This window comes from Schistocerca serialis, chromosome 4, assembly GCF_023864345.2.
Source record: "Schistocerca serialis cubense isolate TAMUIC-IGC-003099 chromosome 4, iqSchSeri2.2, whole genome shotgun sequence".
In the NCBI taxonomy this organism is placed as follows: domain Eukaryota; kingdom Metazoa; phylum Arthropoda; class Insecta; order Orthoptera; family Acrididae; genus Schistocerca; species Schistocerca serialis.
Window position 1 is genome coordinate 327,488,433 of NC_064641.1, and position 18,414 is coordinate 327,506,846.

Below are 18,414 nucleotides of genomic sequence, written 5' to 3' on the forward strand. Positions count from 1 at the left end.
AAATAATTAGAAATACTAGCCTGTCAGACGGCAAATCATTATACAACAACTTGCGGCTACATGTCTTCGTATATAAGACAAATAATGTTTTTTAGCTAGAAAGCGACATTTATGACTGAAGATAACTTGCATTTAGAGTATGAATAGTAACTGTAACACGTGGTTCGCCAGATGACACATAAACATCCTCGCCGCATCAAGACCATTTTCAAGGCTAGAACCGGTGTTACACCGTATTAGTTCAAAGGGCTCTGAGCACTATGGGACTTAACATCTGTGGTCATCAGTCCCCTAGAACTTAGAACTACTTAAACCTAACTAACCTAAAGACATCACACACATCCAAGCCCGAGGCAGGATTCGAGCCTGCGACCGTAGCAGTCGCGCGGTTCCAGACTGAAGCACCTAGAACCGCTCGGCCACACCGGCCGGCCCATTGTATAAGCGTCAGGTTCATTTGGGGGGGGGGGGTGGATTAATTTTTTGTGCGCTGTGCTTATGAATACTTACTTATTAAAGCGAAACTCTTATTAGCATTTCTGTTAGTGTTTAAGTATACATTAATTTTCTTCCACTGTGCACTGATTTCATATCTTTTGTACATCTTCGGTGGGTAGCGTCTTAAAAATCGGCAATACATATTTCAGAATATGATGTATCTTACACTGTTTTCTTTATGGCAGATTAACTATAGTCCGCTTAAAATTACTTGACAGTTGACGTCTGTCACTTGCTATACGGTGTTGCCACATCATCTGCCGCACAAATGCTGTTAGTGTGTAACGCGGAACAAGGTTACAAACGGCCCGCGCAAAGGTTGTCGGAAATACGAGATGCTCTGTGGACAATTGTCTAGGCTAACCACAACCTCGTGATGCGTAATGCATCCGAGAAAGCGGCGGTGAACAATCTGCGACAGAAATAGTCACGATCAGTTTGTTCATGGCTATTAAAGCTAACCTCTACGAGCAAACTCAAGACAGAAAAATTCAGTTGCAGCGCTAAAAGCAGACTGTAATTTCTGCCATCATTGGTTACCTGAAATTATCCTCTCACTGGCTAGTGGACTGCCGCTTTACAGACTATGTTGGCATTGGTTGTAGACTATAGACGACACATTCAGATTCTAGATGAAAAAGAATGATAGGTAGAAAAATAAGATCAAATTAAGAAGTCAATATGTTGATGAAAATGAAGAGGCAAAGAATTAGATATAAAAATTTCATGCGATTTTACGAGATTCAGACCCACAACCTTCAATGATGGATCAACACGCTAACCATTGCGCTATATTACAACGCAATGTCAACTTGTTATATTTTCGATTGTGATCACTCAGTGGCAGTGATGAATTGCAGCCTTCAAAAACTCGGTTCCACGCAACGTCGTGCGAAGCTTATGTAATGTAAGCCATCTCCATGATTATGATAATCGCGTCCTGTGCGGAAGTGTCCAGTATTGTTTAGTTAGTGATCTGTATGAAACTGTGTGTACTTCATTAGCATCGTTACATATGTGTGTCGTTTGTGGTGTGGTACGGTGAAACACGAAATAAAAGCACCAGGTCCCTGATTCGGGATCCACACACACCAAAAAACAATGGCGGTCAAGGAACTGGAAGAGAACTGATCAATAGCAGTGGCAGTTCCGCAACAGCGCAACAGTTCGGTCGTGCCACTGAGCGCTCTGATTGGAGGAAACTGATTCCAACGGGTGAAGTCTCAACTATCAACTATAATCTACATAGGCTTAAAGTCTCTGTCATATGTGCTACTAGTAATGGTTTTTCGGAACTTCATCTAATCCTTCCAGTAACTCTTCATGTCTAACTTTTCCGCTAAAAGGGTTGTGCTAATCATATGTTGCAGCTATTTCTTTTATATCTGTTTTGTCGATTTCCAAATAAAAAAATCTGCTGGTAATAACATGATTACCTCCATTTTATATTTCCTCCGAGTTTTGAACTCACGACCCTCCATGCACCAGTCTAGTATCACAACCACTACACCACAGTGACTGTGCTACTGAGCTTCTTCTGCGACATTGCTCCCTCCTTAAGAGAACAGCGTCTCGGTGTTACGTCCTCCTAGTCCGGGAACGAGTCATCGGTCCTGCATACTCAGACTTCTGATGACTGATGTTCGCCCTGGCGGTGATCTTAGAACTTCTTTTGCCGCTATGCTTTTCGTCACCTTTTCGCTTGTTGCCTGTCGCTGGAGCTTCGAATTTACCCTGGGTTGCAAGATCCTTATAGGGCTTCATTCGAAGGACGTGGACCGTATCTCTGATCTTTCGTCGTCTTCAACTTCATAAGTAACATCAGGCAACTTTTTTACAACCTTATAAGGTCCAAAGTAGCGCCTGAGGAGGATCTCAGAGAAGCCAACCTTCCGAAGAGTAGTGAAGCTCCAGACGAGATGACGAGGCTGGTAGACAACAGTGTGGTGGCTCGCGTCATATCTTCGGCGATCGTTTTCTTGAGCCTGCAGCGTGCGGAGTCGAGCTAACTGCCGAGCTTACTCAGCTCTGTTTAAGACCTGTCCGATGTAGTCGTCGTCCACGTCTATCAGCATGCAACGGAAACACGGTGTCCATCGTCGTAGTTGCCTCACGCCCATGCACCAGGAAAAATGGCGTAAATTCTGTGGTGTCTTGTTTGGCAGTGTTGTAGGGCAAAGGAAGCACCTCATCCCTGTTGCTCTGCTCAACATTGACGAACATTGTTGAATTAAATTACAATAATTATTTATTTATCTTTGGATAGTACGAGTATCTCATCAACTAGCTATCCGGCGATTCACGGCAGAATTAGGATGCAAAATGGCCTCTCCCTGTTACATAATTATTCGCGTAATATAACAAGCGCAAGAGGAAGATATCATAGAATTTTAAATTTCGCGCGCATAACAGTCCAATCTCTCGTGAACGTCGGCAGGCTGCTAACCTCACAAATAGAGGGACGCCCGGTGGGATGATTCGCAGCTAGGACTACGTGCGGCCTGGGATCGTTTCGGCAGCTGCGAAAAGTGGCGGCTAACGGGGCTCTGGCGAAGATGATGCTGTCTTTTGTGGTATTTGAGGTTATCTCCCGAAACGTTAAGGGAAGATAATCCTGATTAAAAATTAGCCGTCCTATGGAAGAGATTGGACTCCGGGCTGACAAGCAACACCGAAGAAAAAAAAAATAGCGAAACTTCTACAAAAGGATACGAAAAAAAAAATCGGTAGCTAATTTGTAGTTACCTGGCATATCATTGCAGATTCCCTGCAGCTTTGCGCTAAGTGTTAGAAGTCACAAAGCTTCAGCCATATAATAATGAGCCGCAAAGGAGAAGAAAGCTACGCAAAATGAGGAAAGGCAGCTCATTTACCTGCCTCAGCCTTGTCATGTCCTGCCTTATACGTCTTTCGGTTTGGTTGCCACCCATTCTGAAGATGAGACTGACCTGTGTTCACTAAGGAGGGAAAGAATCAGAAATAAATGACAGAACGTATGTCCTATGCGAAAATTTAAGATGACGAAAACTCAAACCTTTTCCACCTCTATGCTTCCATGATAAACAAACGCGTCACTAATGTAAATGCTTCGACTCAAACAATTTATTGTGAAGCAGTGACCAACAACATCATATATACCAGCAAACGAAAACAGGTCTTTCTTTTATTTTTGAGTCATCAGTCCTCTGATTAGTTTGATGCGGCCCGCCACGAATTCCTCTCCTGTGCCAACCTCTTCGTCTCAGAGTAGCATTTTCAACCTAGGCCTCAATTATTTGCTGGATGTATTCCAATCTCTATCTTCCTGTACAGTTTTTTCCCTCTACAGCTCCCTCCAGTACCATGGAAATCATTCCCTGATGTCTTAACAGATGTCCTATCGTCCTGTTCCTACTTCTTGTCAATGTATTCCACATATTCCTTTCCTCTCCGATTATGCGTAGAACCTCCTCACTCCTTATCTTATAAGCACACATAATTTTCAACATTCGTCTGTAGAATCACATTTCTAATGCTTTGTTTCTCTTCTGTTCCAGTTTTCTCACAGTCCGCGTTTCGCTACCATACAATGCTGTGGTCCGAACGTACATTCTCAGAAATTTCTTCCTCAAATTAAGGCTTATGTTTGATACTAGTAGAATTCTCTTGGCCAAGAATACTCTATACTCTCTTTGCCAGTACTAATCTTCTTTTGGTGTTCTCCTTACTCCATCCACCATTACTTATTTTGCTGCCTATGTAGCATAATACGTTAACTTCATCTACTTCGTGATCATTGACTTCGATATTAAGCTTTTCGCTGTTCTCATTTCTACTACTTCTCATTACTTTCCTCTTTTTTCGATTTGCCCTCAGTCCATATTCTGTATTCATTAGGCTGTTCATTCCATTCAGCAGATCATGTAATTCTTCTTGTGTTTCACTCAGGATAGCAATGTCAGCAGCGAATCGGTCATTGATATCCTTTCACCTTGAATTTTAATTCCACTCCTGAACCTTTCATTTACTTTCATCATTGCTTCTTCGACAAACAGATCGAACAGTAGGGGCGAAAGAATACATCCCTGTCTTACACCACTCATTTTCTCCGACTCTCCATATAGCTTACCCCTATTTTCTCACAATTTCGAACACCTTGCACCATTTTGATTGTCGTACGCTTTTTCCACGTCGACAAATCCTATGAACGGGCCTTGATTTTTCTTTAGTCTTGCTTCTATTGTCAACCGCAATGCGGAACTGCCTCTCTAGCGCCTTTACCTATCCAAAACCCAAACTGATCGTCATCTAACACATCCTCAGTTTCCTTTTCCGTTCTTCTGTATATTATTCTTGTAAGTAAGCTGTTAAGCTGATTGTGCATTAATCTTCTTACTTGTCAACTCTTGCAGTCTTTGCAATTGTATGGATGATATTTTTTTCTAAAGTAACATTGTATGCCGCCAGACTCGTACAACCTACACACCAAAGTGAATAGTCGTTCTATTGCCACTTCCCCCCAACGCTTTTAGACATTCTGACGGAATGTTATCTATACCCTCTGCCTTACTGGCCTCAAGTCCTCCAAAGCTCTCTTAAATTCTGATCCTGATACTGGATCCCCTACCTATTCTAAGCCGACTCCCGTTTCTTATTCTATCACATCAGACAAATCTTCCCCTTCACAGAGGCCTTCAGTGTACTCTGTCCATCTATCCGTTCTCTCCACTGCATTCAAGAGTGGCATTCCCGTTGCACTCTTAATATTACCACCCTTGCTTTTAATTTCGCCGAAAGCCACTTCGACTTTCCTGTATGCTGATTCAGTCCTTCCGAAAATTTCTTTTTCGATTTCTTTACATTTTTCATGCAGCCATTTCGTCTTAGCGCCGGCCGAAGTGACCGTGCGGTTAAAGGCGCTGCAGTCTGGAACCGCAAGACCGCTACGGTCGCAGGTTCGAATCCTGCCTCGGGCATGGATGTTTGTGATGTCCTTAGGTTAGTTAGGTTTAACTAGTTCTAAGTTCTAGGGGACTAATGACCTCAGCAGTTGAGTCCCATAGTGCTCAGAGCCATTTGAACCATTTCGTTTTAGCTTCCGTGCACTGCCTATTTATTTCATTACTCTGTATTCCTGAATTTTCCTGAACGTTTTTGTACTTCCTTATTTCATCTATCAACTGAAGTATTTCTTCTGTTACACATAGTTTCTTCGCAGCTACCTTTGTTGTACCTATGTTTTACTATTCGAAGTCTGTGATTGCCCGTTTTAAAGATGCCCATTCTTCTTCAACTGTATTGCCTACTGAGATATTCCTTATTGTTGTACCTACAGCCTTAGAGAACTTCAAACGTATCTCGTCATTCCTTAATACTTTTGTATCCTACTTCTTTGCGTATTGATTCTTTCTCACTAATCTCTTAAACTTTAGCCTACTCTTCATCACTACTACATTGTGATGTGAGTCTATATCGGCTCCTGGGTATGCCTTACAGTATCTGATTTCGGAAACTCTGTCGGATGCAATCTAATTTAAATCTTCCCGTATCACCAGGCCTTTTCCAAATATATCGTCTCAAAATGTTCAAATGTGTGTGAATTCCTAAGGGACCAAACTTCTTAGGTCATCGGTCCCTAGACTTACACACTACTTAAATTAACTTAAGCTAACTTATGCTAAGAACAAGGGAGGACTCGAACCTCTGGCGGGAATGGCCGCGCAGTCCGTGACATGACGCCTCAAACCACGCAGCTGCTCCTCGCGACATATCTTCTTCTCTTGTGATTCTTGAACACAGTATTCGCTATTACTAGCTGAATTTTATTACAGACCTCAATTACGCTTTCCTCTCTCTCATTCCTCGTCCCAATCTCATGTAACTTTTTCTTCTACTCCTTCCCTACAACTGCATTCCAGTCCCTCATAAATACTAGATTTTCATCTCCTTTTACGTGCTGTATTACCGTTTCAGTATCGTCATATACTTTTTCTATCTCTTCATCTTTACCTTGAGACATCGGGACGTATACCTGAATTATTGTTGTCGGTGGTTTGCTGTTGATTCTGATAAGAACAGCCCTATCAATGAACTGTCCACACTATCTACCCTACCTTCCTATTAATAACAAATTCTACTCCCGTTGTACCATTTTCTGTTGCTGTTGGTATTGCCCTATACTCGTTTGACCAGAAGCCTTTATCTTTTTTCCATTTCACGTCACTGACACCTACTATATCTAGAGTTAGCCTTTGCATTTCCCTTTGAAATTTTCTATCTTCCCTACCAGGTTCATGCTTCTGAAATACCACGCCTCGACTCGTAGAACGTTATCCTTTCTTTGGTTACTCAATCTTTTTCTCATGGTCACCTCCCCTTTGGTAGTCCCCTCCCGGAGATCCGAAAGGGGACTATTATAGAATTTTTTCCCCATGGAGAGATCATCATGGTACCTTTTCAATTAAAGGCCACATGTCCTGTGGATACACGTTATGTATCTTTAATGCAGTGGTTTCCATTGCCGTCTGCTTCGTCATGCTGTTGATCATTTCTCATTCTTCCGCCTTTAGGGGCGGTTTTCCACGCCAAGGAGGAGAGAGTGTCCTGAACCTCTGTCCGCCCCTCCGCCCTCTTTGAAAATGCCTTTGGCAGAATGAGGGTGTCTTCTTATGCCGGAAGTCTTCGGGTGCCAATGCTAATTATTAATCAAAATTTAAGCGGTGGTGGGTTTCGAATTCGGAACCGAGGACATTTTGATAAGTAATGAAAGATTCTACCCATGGACTACGGGTCAAAAAATAAAACTGTCCCCAAAGTAAAAAAAAAGAGAAAGACAAACTCAAAAATGGGGAGAAAAGACAATCGAAGAATAAAGTGCCTCACACCTTACCCGTTCCCCGTGAGCCACAACGAGAAATGAGGTTGTGAGCAGGGCACCACATTTCGTTAAACAAGTGTACCAAGAACCAGCGGATATGATGCAGAGGACATCATGCATCTAGGCAACTCGACACTAGAACAAGCTAGCCCACCAACCATAATTTGTCAGTGGCTCACAGTCGTCTGAAATCATGCAGATGTCCCCTGAAACCATTAACGTTCCACTTAAGTACGGGAGCCATTTAAAATGTGTTTACCAATTCCTCCTATCTATTTTAAATGGCTCCCGTACTTAAGTGGAACGTTAATAGTTTCAGGGGACATCTGCATGATTTTAGACTTCGTAAAATAAAGACCTTCGTGCGTATATTTACAAGGGACACATTTTAAATAATTATTTTAATGAAAATAAGTTGTTAATATAACACGCTTTAAAATCAGACTGAAAGCATGAAATAATTTCTCTTAGCACCATCAGATTCCTAACCCCGTACACATAGGCTGGAAAATATATTCTTGTGAATTTTTAACAGTTATAACGGTACTTGAATTACCGAAGACATGAAATCCAATAAGGAGATGAAAATGCGTATAGCAGTTGCCAAGGAGACTTTAAGAAGAGGAGGCTTCAATGTAGATGTATGGTCAGGGAGCTGAGGGCGAGACTGACGAAGTGCTTTGTATGGAGCATATGGACACCGAGGAAAGTGGAAGAAAGAAGAATAGATGCATTTGAGATACGGTTTTGGAGGAAGATGGAAAGGATAAAATTGATAGACAAAGTGAGAAATTGACGGGTGTTGATAAGAGTGGGAGAAGAGAGAAATATTGAAGGGAATCATGAAGAGGAAACGCGACTGGCTTGGACAATGAGAAGAGATTATTTACTGATAGGTACTATGGAACGACTTTGAATGGAAGAAGAAGAGGATGCGGAAGATACCATATGGTGGATAGTATAAGGATAGAAAACCGTTATGAGGAAACGAAGAGGGTGGGACAGCACTGCATTGAGAGCTAGATGTGAAGTTCTGTCGTGGGGCAGAACACTGATCATGTTGTAGTTGTAAGATTTATAACATAAAACGGGGGTGCTTACAATAAATAATTAACGCATAAACATATGTGATCAAACATGATCATGCTGATCATGATGTGTCGCCAATAGGACGTGATTATCAGCGTGTAAAACGCAATAAGACCTCAAAAGAAGAGCCATATGAGATGAAACGTAGGTCAAGAGCTTTTGACTATTACCTTCCGCAGCTGGTGGCTGTTTTTATTCCATATACTACATTTGCACGTTGCTGCTGTAGCCAAGATTAAGATTCTAATGCCCTGCAGAGCAGCTGAGGTGTCGGATATTACTAACAACCCCACCGCTACCTAACATTCCGACAAGAAAGTGAGTTCCCACTGCACTGCCATCCAGGACTGAGTTGTGCCTGAAATTTCAAGTCTCTACCCCATCGGGAAGTTAGTTTAAAATAAATTTCAAGATTGGTACCGATCCGACCGATAGCAAAATGACCCGTTCAAAACGTGTTAAAATAGCGACACTCCAGTGCCCAGAAAAAAAGACGTAACAATGACAGGGCAAAGGTCGGTGTATCTGCCACCACATCTGCCATTTGAACCAGTGAGACCTTTAAATTATAGTTGGACGTCCCCATTTTTTACTATACAGGCGTCCAAAATTAAAGGAACAAACAGAAATTTTGCAAGGTTGCGTTTATTTTGCCACAATACAGTATAAACAGGTGATAGTAAAGTAGAAACAATATAAGCAATACAGAACGCAATCAACTGCAACATGCATAAAGGTAGACAAAAATGTTCTTCGTTTTTTTTTTGTTTGTTTCTTTTCAACTTCACGGATTTACACACATTCTGACAATTGGTTAATGTGGTGTACGGGGTGTGACCACCTCTGGCTCCAATACAGGCCTGACAACGGCGGGACATTCTGTGAATGATGTCATCGATCTCATGTTGAGGCAATAACATCCATTCTTCCTGCAGAGCTGCTCGCAAGTCTTGCATAATGGTTGGTGGATGCTGACGTAATGTAACCTGTCTTCCTAGTGCATCCGAGACATGCTCTATGGGATTCAAATTGGGAGACGGAGCTGGCCAAGCCATGCATGCAATGTCTTCCATTTACAGAAAAATATCAACCATCCGTGCTTCATGAGGTCGAGCATTGTTGTCCACCAGTATGAAATCTGGGCCCACAGCACCTCGCAACAACCGCACATGAGGTCCCAAGATCTCGTCACGATACCTGACAGCAGTTTAACCTTGCCGATTTAACCGTACAATTTCATGAAGAGTTTTAGAGTGGTCAACATAATTCCTGCCCACATCATTAGGTTTCATCCTCGATATCAGTCTCTTTCCACAATGTTTGGGCCCTGAAATCGTGTTCCACTTTCCCTCCAGATGCGAACCCGTCGAGAATCATTGTCCAGACCAAGTCGGGACTCATTTGTGAAAAGAACATTGGCCCACTGTGCGACCGTCCAGATGGCATGTTGACGGCTCCACTCTGGACGTTCCCTTCTGAGAAGACGCGCTAGAGGTACACATCAGCAGGTCTCCGACAATAAAGGCCACTCTCGCAAAGCCTTCTGTACACCGTTTGCCTCGCTACAACACGTCCAGCGGATGCTGCCTTCTCAGATCCCAGTTTCAGTATAATACTACGGGGGTACCGTCAAGCCCTCACAGCCACATAATGGTCCAATCATTCTGATATCACACATAGTCGGCCCTTTGCAAGTATCTGTGAAAAACTTTAGATCTCTGTAAACTATCGCCTCATCCGAAAAGAACATAACGATTCACATTACGTCAGGGGGCCTCATCAGTTTACGACTCTCCTGCTTCCATTCTACCTGTGGCCCTCCACAGCGGAGTGCCTGTAGACATATTCAAAAATGTTCAAATGTGTGTGAAATCTTACGGGACTTAACTGCTAAGGTCATCAGTCCCTAAGCTTAAATACTACTTAACCTAAATTATCCTAAGGACAAACACACATATCCATGCCCGAGAGAGGACTCGAACCTCCGCCGGGACCAGCCGCACAGTCCATGACTGTAGCGCCTAAGACCGCTCGGCTAATCCCGCGCGGATGTAGACGCATTCTTTGTGACTGCGTATGCAGCGATTGTGGACGTGGGACTACTCTGCAAACACTACCCCACTTGATAGGTGCCCTGACGTCATTGCTAGCGTGGTTGTCCGTTGATCGGAATGTCATCTTCCGTGCAGAACACGATCGTAGTAATATTAGTTGACAGTTTGTTCATTATATCCCGAATTAGGCACAGGACCCGGAAATAGCATTTCGCTGCTTTAATTTTGGACACCAGTGTATTTTAGAAACTTCATTCCATTAGAATCTGGAAACTGCGGTTATCACACAAACTGAGGATATCATGTTGATAAGCAGGGATCATGCTACTCATTGCATCTTTGGTACGACAGTGGGAAGTAGATCACGATCTTCACAGAAGTGACTACTCCCCCTTCTGGACTCCTGTGCTAGATTCACACATCATATGAAGAGACCGCATATGCTCATAAGAGATAATGGACTCTTTATAGCTCTGAATCTGTTTTCGAATAGCGTGAAGCCGTGTAGGGCTCAATGAATATCTTTATAGCCATGATCGAGCATGTTACTGATGCATCCACTCCAGAGTCATCAATAAAATCCAGGAGATCGGTGGAACAATGAGCACCATACCACACACAGTGACGGTGGGTGTGGGGAAAGGAAGGGGGAGGAAGGGGGTTTGGAGCTACCTGAAAGGTGAAGTGATGTCCCAGTGCCAAAAACACCTTTAAATATTACTGGTAGCAAGACTAAGGATGAGGAGAACAGTTAGTAATATGTCATGCTGACAGTTGCCAAACTCAATAAGTCCACAGCTAATGTAAAGTACGCTAAGTCATTAATAGGAATTTTATGTTGCATTCACGAACGCTAATCGCAAGTGTCAAACATCAGGAATGTTTCCAAATAAGACCAGTGAACATCTTCCAGACAGTCATGTTCTCAAAAGAGGGCGACAATAAGTCGCCTTAATTTTCACTTCAGGAGGTATTCCTGCACTTGCGGTAACCTGACACAGCTGGAAGCGTCAATTCAACGGGTTTTGCTGCATAAGCTGTACCGAGTGGGTGAGTACTTCTATCTAAAGACGACTACAGTCTAATTTTGATGATGATGATGATGATGATGATGATGATGATGATGATGATGATGGCAACACAAACACCCAGTCCCTGGGCAGAGAAAAACCCCCACCTGGCTGGGAATCGAACCCTGGACCCCGTGATCCACACGAACGCTAGCCACGAGCTGTGGACATGTGTGATCTTGCAGTCGTTTCTATCCACTCTGAACGTTTTATGCATAAAAATAGCATACCTTGACGATGTGTTTCAAACCTAATGGCGTTCGGCACCGTGATAAACTATATACCGTAAAGACCCCTGTAAAGCGTTGCTTATTTGTGGATCGTTTTTCTGCCGCCATCAGTGCATCCTCCAGGTCCATAAAAAAAAAAATGCCCAAGAGATCTGAGGAATGGGTGAATGCCACAAGGTTTAATTTCTCTTCCGAGAAAACTGTCGGTGTGGTTTGTAATCACTCTAAGTCTTCCTTTAATTTACCCAGTAATACCCTATTCAATTTTAAGGAAAAAGTGAACTTTCCGCTTCTCATTTGTTTAAGAATACCACAGCCGCCCTATCTCAAAGACCCGGCATTTCTGTTCCATTTCATAAAAGATTCGAGCGGTCCCGGCTCGACGGCGGGTAACTGATTCACGTAACAGGAAGCTCTTCGTACACTAAAATGCTGTACGCTACACACGGTGCCGAAATTAGATTAACCACGGTTTGTGGCACAAGCTCAAAAACTAGCTTGTGTACGGAGCCTGTCTGGCTAGAGCCGAATGTTTGGTCTGCACTTTCTATTCGAGAGTGTCATCTAATAGTATACCAACATATAAGGCCACTATCCACTCTGACGACCACCATTAACAGTAAGACTTACTTAACAAGACAGGCACGAGACTTATTTTTCTTTTCTCAACAGATACTCGGCCGTTGGTTTGAAGTAGAAGAAGTGCGAAATTTTGCGCTGCAGCCAATAGACCTTTGCGAGACATTCGACTTTTTCCGGAGTTCCGACAATGGCACCGTGTTGTTGAACCAGTCCCTCAGCAGGGGCTCTGAATCGTTCGACCTGAAGGAACTGACAGTTCTGCCCGACGCTTCCTGGATGGTTAACAGTGAGTCTACACATAACATTTATTATTATTATTATTATTATTATTATTATTTCTGGTAGTAATGGTATTAGTAGGAAAACATTACTTAATGGGCTTAAGCCAGTTAGGAGACTAAAAAATCGTTTCGCCGGCTGGAGTGGCCGTGCGGTTCTAGGCGCTACAGTCAGGATCCGAGCGACCGCTACGGTCGCAGGTTGGAATCCTGCCTCGGGCATGGATGTATGTGATGTCCTTAGGTTAGTTAGGTTTAATTAGTTCTAAGTTCTAGGTGACTGATGACCTCAGAAGTTAAGTCGCATAGTGCTCAGAGCGATTTGCGCCAATCGTTTTAAAAATTAAAAGCATTTTATTGTTTGCCTTCAAGCAGGAATCATAATTATTTTGCCATAGTGACTACTGTCACTTTTTATTTACATTTGACTCTTAGCGATTTGTGTTTTTATCATACTTTGCAATGGCATGTTAGTAGTTTCGACAGCATTAGTTCCCTCGATAGAAAGCCGCGCGTAGTAGCCGCGCGGTTTAGGGCGTCATGTCACGGGCTGCGCGAATACTCCGGCCGGAGGTTCGAGTCCTCCCTCGGGCATGGGTGTTTGCGTTGTTCTTAGCATAAGTTAGTTTAAGTTAATTTAACTATTGTGTAGGTCTGGGGACCGATGACCTAAGCAGTTTGGTCCCTTAGGAATTCACACACATTTGCACCTCGATAGAAAGAAAGCAGCTAATACACGCTAATGGTATAATAGGAGGACTCGTCCCAAAAAGAATCCGCTGCTGAAAGCTTTGGTCGATTACATTTATAGCAACAGGATTGGTTCGGCAAGGGAAGGAGATCGAAATATTTATATTTCTAATGACTGACGTTGTGTAAATATCCTACATTAAATCATTACCACCTCTGTAGTGCCTCATAGAATAGTCATCAACGATTTCATTGTCATTTTATCTGACGGCGAAAACGCGACTCCCATGATGCTACTGTAAGAGTCTTCTCTTTCTCACCTCGTATTCGTTTTCCAACGCACCTCTACTTGAGAAATCTATCAGGGCCCTTACAAAGACGTACTACTGTTGCATGCCTCCGTACCTTCGTTGAGTTCGGAGAAGGAAAGAGTGGGAGAGTGGGGCCTGAACATCATCCGTTACAAGAACAGTACTAAATACCATTTATTCCTAAATAAAGACTAACTTAAAACCCTAAAACCTTAAGATTTAAGACAATAATTTCCTTCTCGGCTAAAAGAACAGCAAGTATTTTGATTAAGACAACAAGATTACACGAGCAGCCAGTTAAATTTAAACTGAACCGTAAATCTCCAGTGCAGCAAAGGCTGAATAATAAATTCGTTAATCCCTAGAAGACTTACAACAGATTAAACAGGAATCAACAACAAATACATTGAATTCAAATTTCAAAATTAGTAAATAATGTGAAGTCTGGCATTAAATTCCCAGAGCAACTCCGGAAGTGGTCGTGCTTTAAACCATCGCCTCTGGTGCCACCGCTAAGCAGTGCGCCTCACAGTAAACCGCCCGAACAACTCAGATTATCTGCCTCGAAAACACACATAAAACACAATTTTAAAAATAAGAGCAAAGGGACACACACACACACACACACACACACACACACACACACACACACACACACATACGCGCCCGCTCACGCACGCACGCACGCACGCACGCACGCACGCACGCAGTCATCCAACAGCGATATGCCAACTCCAGATTCCCGCGGGTTAAGTAAAGGAATCTGTCTCTCCTAAGACAATTCAGGCAACAAGAAGATTATGTATATTAAGTAAACAGTCACAAACAGAACACTTTACATACATAGCGTGAGTAACAGCTACTGGCAGTTACTCAATAAACACTGACCGCACGGGCGGTCATAAGCAAGTAATGAAATCCAAAAGCTGCATGCAATGCTGTCAATAACACTCATCACATTTATAAACTACCTAATATATTAGTAATAGATGTATCAAAATGTAGGGCCGGCCGAAGTGGCCGTGCGGTTCTAGGCGCTGCAGTCTGGAACCGCGAGACCGCTACGGTCGCAGGTTCGGATCCTGCCTCGGGCATGGATGTGTGTGATGTCCTTAGGTTAGTTAGGTTTAACTACTTCTAAGTCCTAGGGGACTAATGACCTCAGAAGTTGAGTCCCATAGTGCTCAGAGCCATTTGAACCATTTTTGAACCATCAAGATGTAGGCATTAAATAAACAACAAGTGAACACGTCTGAAGGATCTTCCCCATGGGAGACTGAACTTAGTCAAAAACGGACGAAGGGTTACAGTGGCAATAGAAACGATTTGGAGCCAGAATGTTCACTCGACAACTGCGATAAGCTTGGCAACGACACAGCCGGAGGCGCACGGGAGGAATTGCAGGACGTGCAGACAGCACAGGGAAAGACACTGCAGGGCACCACAATTCTAGTAATGCATTCAAAGACTTGTTCATCCGGTGTTTTGAATGGAGACTCGTCGGGAGCCTGCTTCCGATCCCAAGATGTCAAGTGCTGTAGCCAGTGGGTATTACGCATCAGTGAAAGTTAAATTTTGTTATTTTCGCAACACAAGCTTCTCTTTACTTAGCGACTCCTAAAATGTAGCCTTTCACTAGAGTTTATTCTCAATATATACCTGCTCAGTGACATTGCTATCCTCAGTCAAAGTGAACAACAGTTATAGGACTTTTTGAATGGAATGAAGAATCTAACGAGTGCATAATATGGACTGAGAGAAAATCGAAGGAAGACGGAGTCAATGAGAAGTAGAAAAACTTAACATCAGAATTGGGGATCACAAAGTAGACGAAGTTAAGGAATTCTGCTACCCAGGCAGCAAAATAACTCATGACGACCGAAGCAAGGAAGATATAAAAAGCTAAGTAGCACTGGCAAAAAGAGCAATCCTTGAAAGTCGGGAGCTCTTCAAACGTCTTATCTCGTGTTTTCTACTGAAAATCTCGTGCTTGTACTCCTGTTAACTTTACTATTACAGAGATCACCTAAACTTTTTTCTAATTGGTCCTGTGCGCAACAAATAACTTGCTCTTTCTGCTGCCACTGCTTGATCTGCTGCATTCCATTATTTAACAAAAATAAAAAAAAACCTATGATTCATGCTGAGTGCAATGCATGTTCTGTATGGCAGCTCCTGCTGTTGCTGCTTACTACAACTACGTATAATTCAAGACAAAGGGTTTGGTCAAATCTAAACTCGATAAATGATAACCGAAACAAGTAATTCCTTTTTTCAAAAACTATATTCTGAAAGCGATTCTTTCTCATTCAATTAACAAAACGCTAGAAGCTCTTTGAACAATCGCTTAGTATGTAAATCTGCCTCCAGTGGCATTAAAGCAATATTACAAATTAATCAAACTCTTGAGACAGACTGAAATACTTCAAAGTTAAATACATAGTGAAACAATTCCCTGACAATTACAAAAGAAATCAATGACAAAAATCAATACTTAAACTATTCGCGTAACAATGGTTTCCCTTAAGAATTCAACTCCTATCATTATCAAAATTACCGTCTGCTGCTACGCACTTACACAAACCCTTTTCTTTAAATTAATAAGCGCGCTGCAAATTATAAGAAATACCAACTGAATACCAAATCCTGTGTCGCTGCTGGCGGACACGGCAGTACGGCAGCTCGGCGACGACCCCTCGCCCAACACACGTGCGCACCACAGCAGGCGGGCTCCTACACTGGCCTCCAAACTGCCACTAAATTAATCCGTGCGCTGCGAAGTGCGACAACAATATCTTAGATTCCAGAGCGTGTGTATGCGCGCTGTAGCCAACCTTTAAATCCTAGGAGAGTATTGCCAACTCTCATCTTGGCCAAGAAAGTCTACTAGTGACAAACATATGCTTTAATTTCAGGAAGAAATTTCTGAGAATGTACGTTTGGAGCACAATGTTGCATGGTAGTGAAACATGGACTGTGGGGAAACCGGAACAAAAGAAAATCTAAAGATTTGAGATGTCGTGCTACATTAACAAAGGATGGGGCCCCTCCACGCCCACACCAACGTGGTGACCAAACCAAAAGTTCTACTGTCACCTCCGTAAACATGTTAGTTTTGAATCAGGCGTCACAGGATGCGGGCTGTGATGTTGTCCAAGCGTCTGGGTAAGATTACTCATTAACATGGTCCAACAGGAGATAGAAGTGGTCGAAAACGATTGAAGGGTAGCGGTTGTAAGGACAGAGGAAAAAAAGTGCGAAGGGAAAAAAAAACACTGCGACAGTAGGACGGGTAGTAAGGGCAGTAGCGGCTTGCTATCTGCGACAGTGCATGCAAGGTGTGGTTGTGTTAGTTCGAGGTATCGTGCATCGTTACCTTTGTCGTTGTTGGAGCTTGTTGCGGCGCTTGCTGCAGTTGCTGCGTCCCTGCAACAGTTCAAGGTCGTTGTGGATTAGTGGGCGATCGGTCATAGATCGGCTCACAGACGGTGTAGGGGATGTGTGTGGCTGGTTTGCGTGCTGTGTACAGTACGGTTTCCCTGCGGTTGCCTGTTTTTCGGCTAGTCGTACATCTGGGTTTCCAGTAATAACTGTGTTGCATGGGCTCGTCAGTACTGTCGTGTTAGCGTTCTATAGACCATAGATGTTCAGTTCCTAGCCAGTAATGTCTTTGGTCTGTTATGCTTCCATCTATGGTTGTGGTCGTAGTCACCCAGAGAAAGGATAAACGGGTTGCGCGAGTGTCTCGTGTTATTGTACAGTCGTGTGGAGAGTTTTTGGAATACCTGCAAGATAGTATCTAGCCGGTATTCCCGGTGAAGGTCCGCGATGCGTGTGTAGCGCGGAGCGTTGCTTATGATTTTGAGTACTTTGTTCTGTATGAGCTGCAGACGGCGCAGGCGAGTTGGCGCAGCGTATCCCCAGACAGGGGCTGCGTACGTCATCAGGGGTCGAATAAGTGTCATGTACATGGACCTAGACACCCTCCTGTTCAGTGTGCTACGCCTGTTAAGCATAGGGTAGAGTTGTTTGAGCCTCGCGTTAGCTTTGTTGGTCACGTGTTGAATGTGGCCCCCCCCCCCAGAGTAGTTTCCTGTCCAGCCAGACACCGAGGTATTTGACCTTCTCGCGGAAACGTATTGGGCGTGTGTGTAGTGTTATTGGGTTGCAGTGCTGATGTTTGCGCAGTTGCTTCGGTCTTCTAGTGAACAGAACGGCCTCGCACTTGTTTACTCTAACAAGCCATTTCACCAGCCAAGGCTCCGCCGTTCTGAGTGCAGTCTGTAGTTGTGAGTTAGTGTTAGACGGCTTCCAATCTTGCGCAAGGATGGCAGTGTCATCCGCGTAGATTGCTACCGTCGTGTTGTGTAGCTGGGAGGTCGTTAATGTAGAGGTTAAACAGTAAGGGCCCTAGGATACTTCCTTGGGGTACTCCTGCCTGTATACCATGTCGTGTCGATTGTTTGCCCTGCACGTCGGTGTTGAAACTCCTGTCCGTGAGATACGAGTGTATGAGACGTACGAGCCCGTCGGGGAACCCAGCGTCGCTAAGTTTGCGTATTAGGCCGTTGTGCCATAGACGATCGAAAGCCTTTTCGATGTCCAGGAACACCGCCCCAGTCGCTTTGTTTGTGTTGTATCCGTGTGTTATGTATTCAACGACGTGGAGGAGTTGTTGTGTTGTTTTTAGTGGTGATTCCTGAAACCGAAGTGCTCCGGTCTCAGGGTGTCGTTTGTGATACAGTGCCTGGTGAGT

General features: G+C 43.5%; 1 protein-coding gene across 1 annotated transcript in view; it reads left to right on the forward strand.

The window, feature by feature from the left end:
• LOC126473796 (uncharacterized) overlaps positions 1 to 18,414 on the forward strand; it is an 88,820-nt gene that overhangs the window by 40,329 nt on the left and 30,077 nt on the right. The window contains exon 3 of the mRNA XM_050101073.1: positions 12,470 to 12,665. Within this exon, the coding sequence (XP_049957030.1) occupies positions 12,470 to 12,665 (196 nt within the window). The remainder of the gene's footprint in view (positions 1 to 12,469; positions 12,666 to 18,414) is intronic.